This window comes from Daucus carota, chromosome 2 (assembly GCF_001625215.2).
Source record: "Daucus carota subsp. sativus chromosome 2, DH1 v3.0, whole genome shotgun sequence".
NCBI lineage: Eukaryota > Viridiplantae > Streptophyta > Magnoliopsida > Apiales > Apiaceae > Daucus > Daucus carota.
Window position 1 is genome coordinate 45,587,546 of NC_030382.2, and position 12,233 is coordinate 45,599,778.

The window sequence follows — 12,233 nt, forward strand, 5'->3', positions numbered from 1 at the left end:
TGAATAAAAGTTTAAACATCAAATATTTTTTTTCAGAGAAAAAAATTTAAGAAAAAAGTTATGAAACTATACTTTAAACGAGTGTGGAAAAACATGCCAAAAAATAACGTAAAAATATGAGAGGGACAAAGGGAGTACCACTTTCCTCCCACTCGTCTCCATACAGATTTTTTCATTTTAAAATTTTTATAAAATATAGTTTTATAAATAATTTTTAAAAGTTATTTTTAATAAAAATTTAAATATTAAATTTGTATTCTAAAAAATAAAAAATAAATTATAAAATTATAGTCAATATACTTATATAAAGGAGAAGCGAGGGGCGTGTAGGTGGCGCCTCTCACATCGCTCCGTTCTATTTTTCTAATTTTCTGGAATTTTTGGATGAAAAATATCAAAAAATACTTATATAAAGGAGAAGCGAGGGGCGTGTAGGTGGCGCCTCTCACATCGCTCCGTTCTATTTTTCTAATTTTCTGGAATTTTTGGTCAAAAAATACTTATATAAAGGAGAAGCGAGGGGCGTGTAGGTGGCGCCTCTCACATCGCTCCGTTCTATTTTTCTAATTTTCTGGAATTTTTGGATGAAAAATATCAAAAATTAGAACTACCTTTTTTAGTTTCGGGTATATTAAAAGTAAGTTTTAGAATCTGATTTTGTTTCAAATTATTTATGGAATATAGTAGTTTGAAAGTTTTAATCTAATTTTGTTTCAGATTATTTAATTATGGAAAAGACAGATTATTTATGGAATATAGTAGCTTGAAAATTTTAATCCAATTTTGTTCTGATTATTTAGTTATGGAAAGAGTAGCATTATTTATGGAATATAGTAGTTTAAAAGTTTTAATCTGATTTTGTTTCAGATTATTTAATTATGGAATCATCAATATACTTATATAAAGGAGAAGCGAGGGGCGTGTAGGTGGCGCCTCTCACATCGCTCCGTTCTATTTTTCTAATTTTCTGGAATTTTTGGATGAAAAATATCAAAAATTAGAACTACCTTTTTTAGTTTCGGGTATATTAAAAGTAAGTTTTAGAATCTGATTTTGTTTCAAATTATTTATGGAATATAGTAGTTTGAAAGTTTTAATCTAATTTTGTTTCAGATTATTTAATTATGGAAAAGACAGATTATTTATGGAATATAGTAGCTTGAAAATTTTAATCCAATTTTGTTCTGATTATTTAGTTATGGAAAGAGTAGCATTATTTATGGAATATAGTAGTTTAAAAGTTTTAATCTGATTTTGTTTCAGATTATTTAATTATGGAAAATACAGATTATTTATGGAATATAGTAGCTTGAAAATTTTAATCTAATTTTGTTCTGATTATTTAATTATGGAAAAGAGTAGCAAACAAGTCTCTCTGCACCTATAAATACCCATATAGATCGTAGGATTTTGAATCATCTAAACACAATCTCCTCTCTCAATACCACAAACCTACCTCTTTCTGGTGATAGTTTTCTTACTCGATTTTTAAAGGAGAAGCGAGGGGCGTGTAAGTGGCGCCTCTCACATCGTTCCGTTCTATTTTTTAAATTTTCTGAAATTTTTGGATGAAAAATATCAAAAATTAGAACTACCTTTCTCATGCTCGATTTCTAACTCGGATGTGTCGTTCTTCTGCAACAATAAGTGAAGGTTGTTTATACAGTATTAAAAAAAATAAAGTTTGTTGCAAGCAAAGGTAGTTATAGACCGTTATATTGGAGTCGACAAATCCAATATGATATTGATGGTTGATATCAATAAATTAACTATTAGTGATGTATGTTTGTTGGTTATTCTTTTATAATATTTGTTTTGTTTATCGGACATGTTTGTTGTTGTTAATTTTTATATGATTTACTTTGTATAGAGGAAAAAATCATTCATGCATTATCCGTTTGCTCCGTTTAAGCAACTTTTAAGAGGGTAGTTACAGACCGCTATCTCATAAATTTAGATTTAAGTTAGATGTTTTTGTGCACCATCAATCCAAAAAAATTGGAGGAAGGTGTCAATGTAAGAACATGATTACTTTTCATAAAAAAAACAAATAAAATTAAGATTCGTCATGCTTTAAATTGTTAATTATGTGTATAAATTTATTTTCATTTTTTCACCATGAATTATAGTCCAATTTTGCAATTTTATATATTAGTATTGGTATTACATCAAGATTTTTATAATATAAATTTATTTTATCCTACAAATATTAACTTTGAAACATTAATATACTTTTTATAAACAGCCACAATATTATTTTATTCTAGAATTATTAATATTATATCTTTAATATAATTTTTATAGGCCGCCGCAACGCGCGGTTTCTGAACTAGTTTATACATATGTTAAAATATGTATCGAGGCGACGGGAGTATGATTTAGAGTGCTTATTCCACCTCTAACATAATCTGAGATGGATTAATATCTTTAACATGGAAAATAATATTATTATATACAAAATTATAATATAGCGAAGAGTTTGGTTTTATTTTTTACAAGGAAATCATTAATATATAGAATATTCTATATTATAGAGAGTACATACTGTACCAAACAGAGGATGATATAAAAATAACGAAATAACAAGATATCAGGATTGAAATACTAAGGAGATACTGTTTTTGTTTTTAGCAAAAAAGGTTGCAAAATTGAGAAAGAGAAGGAGAAGAGGACCATACATAAAGAAAAAGAAGAGGACCATAAAATAAAAATTAAGTGTGTGCAAATAGGACCTATACAGCTAAGCTTATAGGAGCAGTGACAAAGAGTTTTAGAATTTGACATTGTCTATGAAATGTTGATTGTGATTGCTTCCCTTGATATGTACATATTGTCCCTTTCCTCTTTTCTTATTATTTTATATTGTTGGTAGTGGTTTGATACAAACTAATATACAATGATAGTCTCTTACTCTCTTAGGTTGTCTCTACCCTTCATCCAAGAATATAGATTCTTATAATAATATTGCAACAAATAACTATGGATACTCAGCTTAGTATCTAAGTTACAGGACAAGAAAGTTAAAGAAACATATCTCGGAGAATAATTGAGAAGATCAATGCTCTGTTGTGGTTTTAGCACCTAAGGGTTTATGGAGTTCCAGTTGCACAACAGGCCTTGATTATTTATTTATTTTAGAGTTTGTCTTATGTGTCCATGTGCACCTGCTAAACGCTAACTTTTATATGTTTTTTATGTTTAAGAGATTTTGATTGGTGTGGTTGTTGTATATGTAGAGATTCATCATTATTAAGAAGTAGTATGAGCCAATCAAAATGAGTCAAAGTTATAGTTTTAGCATGTGGCCATGAGCACATATTAAAAAAACCGTTTATTTTATTAAGCATGCCCCTTCTTTCTTCTTAGTTCTTTGCAATCAAATGAACATACTCCTTTCGTCTCTTTTTACATGTCCATTTTGGAAGAAAAACACATACCAAGAAATAATTAATTCTATTAACGTGAATTCAACTAAATTTTAAATAAGTCAGGCATTGGAATTAGAAATTATAGGGATAGATTTGAATAACTATCATTAAATTTGTGTTGAAAATATAAATGAACATGTAATAACGATAAAATTTATTTTGAAAATAGACATGTAACCGTCCCTTTTTACATGTTCATTTTCAAAGATGCTTCAAATCTAGGCATGCAAGAGCGTTTGAGTGTCAAAAGTTCGAAGTTAAATTCATGTTGCTTGTCTCCGAAGGGACCCTAGATATAATTAAGAGGGAAGAAAAATTGTAAAAGGATGGCACACAAAAGAAATTAGTAGGACCACCCTAAGCCTATATCAAAATTCATCATTTTCGCAACCAACTTTAATCACCATGCATATGGTACGCAACAATTTTAGTTGTTACCTGTGCTTAGCAACTACCAACCATACAAACGCATGTGTATGTATGCACAGTGCACACACACTCACCCGGTGGCAACAAATTATTCCAAGTCGGGACCTCCGAGATTAAACTTTGGATGCTCCTATTTTCGAACGCTCACAACATGAAAATCTCTTATTCTCCTAGGGACCGTTCAAGAAAAAATTAAAGCAGGAAAGTAAAAGTTGGATAAGTTGTACTCGTTAAAGTAATAAAGATTTGTCACAGCAGCTATAAAATAAGAATAGACAAGATCATTGTGAGTTGGAAAACTTTGGGAAACCGTAATCATGACTCATCCTATGAATTAAAAATTGGGGTTTCTAGTAAAAGGGACTGTCCAACGACTAATAGAAATTGAGGCATGAAATTGAAACCACTCTCCGTCTTCATCATAAAACGGGCGATTAAACGCCAAAAATATTGGACCTTTCGTTGAACTTTACATTGTTTTAGAGAATTAAGGATCAAGTAAGATGAATTAGTCAAGTAATGGTTGATTAAAAAACTAAATAGACCTTATTTCTGTCTTCACTACCTGAAAAGACAAGATAACAGCTATAGGAAAGACATTAATACTTGGCTTATCTGTGTAATCACACACGCACGCGTTATTGCAGTTTTATTTACTAAACAAGAGCCAAAATGGAGCTGTTGTGACGCAACTACTCTTGAGCTCAACGGCGATATATGATTACAAAAGCTGGGAGTATCAACAACACACATTATTAATCTTATACAGAATAATGTTGGCATATATAAAATAATTGGCAAAACGATAAATAAACACAACTAAGATTAGCTGGCCCACAAACATCCTCGTAAAAGCTCAAAGATGTTAAAAAAAATGGGATTTTTTTCTTCATGCTATTGCAGATACCTTGGCTTCTAATACGAGCATAATCTATTTGTTGCTTGCTGATGTACCATAGACTTACAGATTCATATAAAGAAAGTTCATACCAAGTGTATCTCTTTGGAAAGCCTCGAGACTGTGCGAGAAATGTGTAAATATGACTTAAGCCTGAAACTAGATGAATTCTACTTAAAACAACTACCCAAATGATTAAAGCTTTGATTACCAATTATCTAGTCCTAGTTATTTGCTTAGTACTGAACTAAAAGCCATCGGCCGAAGAATATTCGGATTTAGCAGTGGACTAGTGATTTCATGTGGCTTATTTTCAAGACGCCACAAGGGTTTTGAAGCGCATCTTGTGTTCAATGGGCGACTGTTATCTTGCAATTATTTGTTTCTATCAGCGTACTACTAGCACTGATAAACTAGCACTTCAAATTACGCTAATCAAATTCGACTCATGTGTTTCTGTCATGTCCAATTGTGTAATAGATACCAGCACTTTATGTCATTTCTGAAACCAGAGGCTGAAAATCACAATGATGTTTTAAGACTGTCTGCAGTGTTAACCCTCCATGATAAATTATAACACGTCCACCCACTCAGGTACCACGAGGATCCCCACGGGTGCAAGAGGGACACTCCAGAATTAATCTACAGTTAAACCTCTTTAAAGTAATACCCTTGGGACCGGGAAAAAATATTACTTTACCGAATTTATTATTTTATCGATATAATAATATTTTATTACTTTATTGATAAAGTAATATTTTATTATTTTATCGATTTCTATATGTTAACAAATTATAATTCATTATTTTTAAGAACAAGAATCAGTCACATACAATGTGTTTGATTTAAAATTACTTTTATAATAACTAATCATATGCAAAAACCAAATTCATGCATGTACTAGATCTAAATAGAGTATACATGTACCATAACATGTGCAGTGTATAGGTATTGTACACCATCTTGAAACTCAATCGTCTAATGTTTATTGTAATTCTAAAAGATAAATTCATAAACATAAACTTAATATTAAATAATAATACTTTGAGATTAACTATATATACAACATGAGCAAAACATACCTGAAGTTATTTATGTTTTACATAAAGTCAAGGATGAGGTTAATTTTGGCCTTGGTGGAAAGAAGAAATAAACTACTATAGATTCATATTTTTTTAAAAAAAACTTAATTTTGTAATTCATATACATTATATATATATATATATATATATATATATATATATATATATATATATATATATATATATTTCAACAATTATTACTTTACATATTACCTGGGCCTTTAATAAATTTCTAAATTTTTATTATCTTATGCTTTTAGCGAAAATATTACTTTACAACATTGGCCCAAGTCGGGACCGACAAAATTTATTACTTAAGCGAGGTTATTACTTTATCGGATATTACTTAGTCGAGGTTTAACTGTATATACTATTTTATATAATGAGCTTGCCCTGATATATTTCTGACATTTTCTGTTGCATACTTGGAATTCTTCTGATTATATTTGTTTCAAGATATGAAATACGATAAGAGGGTGTTTGGTTCATGGTTAATGAGTCTGGTTAACGGGAATCGGAACCTCAATCTCATGTATAAGTGTTTTGATTAGTTATTTGGTTGCATGGAATGAGAACCCCGATCCTTTTAAGTGGTTAAATCATACCTTCCCACCCCCTGGATTTCCATATCATTCCCATTCCCATTAACCCTCAATCTCATACTCTTCATTCTCATTCCCGTTTCCCATTCCCAATCTTCATCCAAACGCTCCCTAAGTTTATCAAATTTTTGCAAGTCAAACGAGAGTCTTACAATTTGGTATTTTGGTTCCAAAACGCTGACAATTACTGGTCCCTCCTCGTTTGCCTACAGAAGATGCAAGATGATGTGACATTACAGACCATATGTAGACACGGCCTAATAAAAATTTACAGGGCACCACAATCAATCAAAACCCATGTTAGTGGACTTGAATGTCCAAGATGAACTACCACAAAAATCAGTGGGCAGTGGGAACTTAATGTTTGTAGCTCGACTCTGTACTAAATACAATATTGATAATTATTTATGTAATTCATGCACCTTCAATCACAAGAACAGTGAACATGGTTCAGTTACAGGGTAAAAATCATATTTACTACTATGAATATTGATATCACATTAAAAATTTACTTTGTTTATCCTATAACTCAGCAGCTTTGTAAAGTTCTCGACAACTACATGAAAAGAAAATAAACAGGAGCATGATCACAATACCTTCAGTTTATAATGATAGTGTTGCTGTGCTTTCTTTTTCTTCTCCTTGCTTTTCTAAGAATCCTTTCACTCTCTTCTCGGGCGTCTTGCATTGAAAAATTGCCGGTGCCTTGTCAAGATATAGCCTTGTTTAGATTCAAAATTCTTGATTGCCAGTGTAGTATTTAAATGAACAGAAGATAACCATTTCGAAGTGCAGACTGTGCAATACACAAATATAAATAGTAAGTAGTCACCTGTTTCCTTATCCTCAAGGAAGTAGAAAAAATCTCTGCTCATCTCCTCATCTGATTCAATGTTAATCCTGGAAACCCTTTCCTGCATTAGTAACCATATTATGGAACATTACACAAACAGATAATAACATTTATACAGCTGGAAAAGTTGAAATTTTTGAGTAGGTGCAGATATCGTTGTCAAAGACATTCTAGAACCCATGTTGGCAGGTAACTTGTAAACAAAAAGAGCAGAGAGCAATACCACTTCAGTGGGAGAGGTTCCTCTCTGTTTCTGTGCCTTAACAGAATTTCTGTCAGTAAAAGTAGCTTGTTTAGATTTTACGGACTTCCAGGTACCCATTTCAATCTTTACTGCTGCAGAATCTTTTTGAACCTTAACTTGCGATGCTTGCACAGAACTACTGAGTACTGTTTTAGACTCTGGCAGTCTAGAGAGGGGACTACACATAAAAGTGGAAAAGAAAGTAAAATGATGAAATCTGAGTAATGCAAGGGCCAATGTAGAACATAACCTGGCTCTGTATTATCATATTGTAACCAGAGGCATTGATATAATCATATGAGATATCTCAATTCGCCATTCTCTAGCTTTTGTGTGCACAAGTTCATACAAAAAACCTGCTGTCACTTTTTATTCACATGCATTTCTAGGCACTTTCAAGAATATCAGATTGTGTACATGTACCAACTCTCATTGTAAAGAACAAATTCACGATTTGGAGGTCAATAAGCATGCAATAGAGTGCTGCTACTTGAGAAGTATAGAGCTACAAAAGTTCCCTAATATAGATATTGTTGTCCAGATTTGATGTCACTGTTTACCTTTTTCAGGAGGCCTATGCGATTAAAGTAGACTTGCTGAAAAAAAATAGATAACGGTACCCTACATATTATACCGATCCAACTGAATGATAATTTCAAAACAATGGCACAAAATGGAAGCAGTCTAAAGTTTTGGAACAAATTCTACTACTTACATGGTGAAACTAGTTGTTTGGGTGACAAGGCATATAACACAAGTTGAATGCTCAATTAAAATCGCATGAGCAGCAGCACCTATAACTATAAGAGCATGTGTCTTAAATTATTCATGAAAACGGAGATTATAGACATCATAGTTTTCTACATAAATACAATGCACATGGTTGGACAAAAGGAAATATATGTTATCGATTTTATTTCTGACATGCAATTGGGATGCGAACCACACCCCTGTGGATAGTGGTGTGCTGCAAATATCTCCTGGAAGAAAATTCTTACTGTATATACAAGGTTCAAGTAATAGTGGTAACCATCATCTTACAGTAGGGAGAAAGCTTATAAACACTCCTAAGAGAAAAGAGAAGTAATGACAATAAGAGTTTAATGAGCATACTTCTTGTTTGATGGCCTTTCTGGTGGGGAAACACGATAATCCATATCCTACAAATTTGTAATCAACAGTCGTTTAAAACAACCCTTCATCATACATGAGCCTGGAGTACATATATGTAGGACGAGTACCTTTGACAGATGGACGGCGGAAATGAGCTTTTGATTAAGTATCTGTTGGCTGCAAGCCATTCCCTGTGCGTTATAGTACTAGAAATATTTAGTATATAAAAAATATTGAATTAGCAGCTGGAGAGTAGAATAATCATTTCAAGATTACTCATGCCTGCATTTCTTTGCTGAAACTCTTACAGATATCATTTTTTAACTTTTGCGTACACAATTCAATCTTCTCAGGTAAAGCTGTGAGCAAAGAGATCATATCATGTGAACTTTCTTGATATCCATATTGGCCGAGCTGGTCACAAATTGTGTTCACAGCCCTGTCGAGGTTAACTTTGACATCATCTTGCCCCTTGTTCTGAATAGTATACACTAGCTATATTAGAGGAACCATATACAGGACACCTTATATATTCAACTATTCATATATATAAAAATGCAGTGTTATTACCATTAATTGCAATGTATTGTCGCTAGCATTCAACTTCTGCCGAATGCTTTCCACTGAAAATGACTCAAGAATGAGAAATGCCAAAAAATCGGGACATATATTTTTTAATTTGAAATGATAAAAACTAGCTGATTACTCTAGTGCCCTATGAAGTCTCTTCTATTTCTTGTCCTTGAGTTGACTGTACATATGATATTTAATATTTTTTTATCTAATCAGAGAAATGCTTACTCTCCAGTGCCAGTTCCTTTCTTCCTTTGTTCACTTGCATAATATCACTTTGAATGGAGTCCAATATCATCCCAAATCTGCTCAATGACGTCTCCATCATCCCAATCCTGTATTCAAGCTCTTCATTGATCTGATCTGATATGGCAAGAACCTATATTAAGTGTTTGATGCAAGAGTATGCATACTTCATATTTCCTAAATAATTACTAGATGGCATTTCACAAAGTGATTTTTCAAATTATCAAATCTAGCAACAGTAACTAAAGTTCATAGTTGCAAATAATTGCAAAGAAGCTAGGTATCAGCCTAAGCATGTAGACTTACTCCTCTGATCTGGAGCATGCCATTTGCGGAGAAAATTTGTGGAGGATCTTGAAATTTGATTTTGACTCTCTTCTCGTGTGTGGCTAATTGGTGGCAATGAAGACAACCTTTTTGTTGTAATCTCTCGCTCTTGGGAACCAAATCTCTGCAATAATAGGGAGCACAAAGTATAATATCCACACTGTGGTCCAGAGGAATAAAATATTAACTAGATGTTCATTGCACCAGGCAAATATCTAGATCTATGTTAAATCTGCACAGTGAACATTGCAGACTAATATTGTCAAGTGTACACTGTGTAGCACATCTAGTTACATGGGTGCTTAAGTAAATAAGTACCAGGGGTGAACTTATATAAGATTTATAACTATTAGATACTTTATTAGTGTCACATATCAGGTCAGAGTTGATTGAATATTACCAAAAATCTGGAAATCAACACATTTCAGAGCACAATAAAAAGCATGAAGTAATAAAAATTCATGTAAAACAATAGTAGCATCATTAAATCAGAATATTATTATGAATGCGAGTAGCCAGAAATCAGGGCACTTAGACGCTTAATAGTAATAGATTTCCTTAGTTTTGTTTGATTCTACTTTCAGCCAGATGAGTAGAAACTCAACATAACACCTACCAAGCAATTATCAGTCAAAAAAGAAGTTCCAAATTTAGTACCCTAATCACACAAAAAAGCATAATAACAAGAAGAAAACATAAGATATTTCACCTGTAGATTAGGTCAAAACTCGTGAATCTAATTATTCATCCAATCACGACAAGAGTTAAGCACTATAACAGCTAAACAAACCTAAATTACTGACCAAAACAAACTTTATTTCACTTCAAATTCCAATCGAACTATCACATAACCGTCAAAAGTCGTAGCAGAATCAGAGAGTTCAAACCTGATCATTGATCGCAATGTCATCAGGCGAATTCTGATTCTGAGTGAGCTGCGAGAACATATTAGGCTGAGACGAAACTCCTTGAGAAAACGACTGCTGCGATTGCTGCTGCGATCGAAGCTGCGAAGCTGCCTGACTCCTTCCGAAAACCGAAGACTCGGCTCCATTATTCGCAACAGCATTTGTTCGCCTAATCACCAAAACACAACGATTACAAACAAATCTCAAAATTCAGCTCCGCTACTCGCAAACTTCGATCTCATCTCATCACCAAAACACAATAATGATCATATACACACACACATAATCAAAAATTCATCTCTAGTACTCGCGATATATGATCTCCTTTCATCGCCAAATCACAATAATTAGCATATAACTCACTCACAAACACCTAAGCGTGTATCTATAGACGTATGTATAGGTGATGAGAGTAAGTGAATAAGACCTGGCTTGAGGAGGAGGAAGAACAGAGATAGAGCTGAGATCGCAAGCTTTATTCATCTTCATCTTCATCCACGCCTTGCTCACTAACAAACTTTTTGAATTCTCAACTAATTTCAATTACTTTATATTCCCACCAAGTTTAAATCAACGAAACTCGCGCTGGACGGACATCTCCGGAATTGGGCTTTTAGAAGGCCCAGTTTGTAAATATTCTCGCGATCCAAAATGTTCGCTATGTCGTGTTCGAATATAAATTTACATCATTACTTCTAAAAAAATAATTTCGGAATAGTCTATTTGTTACTCTATATTATTTTATTTTATAACTTGATTAATTGTAATGAAAATATTCTTTACACGATCAGTTCAGTAATATTCGAATTTATAGTCACTTAGATATCATATCAAAGAAAATGCATCCTAAAAATGATTTAAAAAAAATTATATTAGTTATTTTATCTTTCATAGAAAATTAAACATCGATTTATAATAATATATTAATATTTCATTAAACAGCTAATAATTATAAAATATTATTATACATTAAAGTCTACAAAACCATGATATTGTATCATCATATGTAGTGGTGATATAGTATTACATGAGTATTTTTTTTGTTTATAGTGCCAACAAAATTTTACCGTCATATTATTCACACTCATATGTACAGATTAAAATATGTTAGGTCAAATTTTCACTTTTATGTCTATTTTTTTATAAATAATATTGCTTATTATTCATTATGGACTTGACTTTTTTTTTTTAGCAGATTACTGATGGGCGGTAGTGACATGTAAAATAAATAAGTCAGATGGAGTTGAAAAGGAAAAACTGTACTATTATGATCCAATATTAAAATAATAAAGTATTAGAAAAATCAAATTTATAATCACAGTTGAAAATAATATAGCCGAGAATATAAATTCAAAATCACATTTACAGTTGAGATTAAAAGCACAAGTCACAAAAAAATAATCTCAAACCAAGGTCAGCACCATAAACATGATATTAAATTCTGTCAAAAAAGATTATTCAGTTGGAATAAAACTCCAGAATTATCAATTACAACCTGATTTTGAAACAAAAAAACAAATTAAACAAATA

The 12,233-nt window shown here is 32.1% G+C and overlaps 1 protein-coding gene across 3 annotated transcripts; it reads right to left on the reverse strand.

Annotated features, from left to right (window-relative positions):
• Positions 1 to 3,885: 3,885 nt before the first annotated feature.
• Positions 3,886 to 11,275, reverse strand: LOC108209363 (putative recombination initiation defects 3). 3 transcript variants are annotated; one of them, XM_064087793.1, is made up of 12 exons: positions 11,131 to 11,275; positions 10,683 to 10,872; positions 9,775 to 9,919; positions 9,451 to 9,585; positions 9,220 to 9,272; positions 8,932 to 9,126; positions 8,778 to 8,840; positions 8,650 to 8,696; positions 7,516 to 7,714; positions 7,272 to 7,353; positions 7,036 to 7,144; positions 3,886 to 4,027 (listed from the first exon to the last, which is right to left on the reverse strand). In XM_064087793.1, the coding sequence occupies exons 1-11, from the start codon at positions 11,196 to 11,198 to the stop codon at positions 7,038 to 7,040; spliced, it is 1,284 nt and encodes a 427-aa protein (XP_063943863.1). In that variant the 5' UTR covers positions 11,199 to 11,275; the 3' UTR covers positions 3,886 to 4,027; positions 7,036 to 7,037. The 3 variants fall into 3 exon arrangements, with proteins under 3 accessions (XP_063943863.1, XP_017235714.1, XP_017235713.1); XM_017380225.2 differs by lacking the exon at positions 3,886 to 4,027 and adding an exon at positions 4,038 to 6,645; XM_017380224.2 differs by lacking the exon at positions 3,886 to 4,027 and having other exon boundaries at positions 6,784 to 7,144.
• Positions 11,276 to 12,233: the final 958 nt, after the last annotated feature.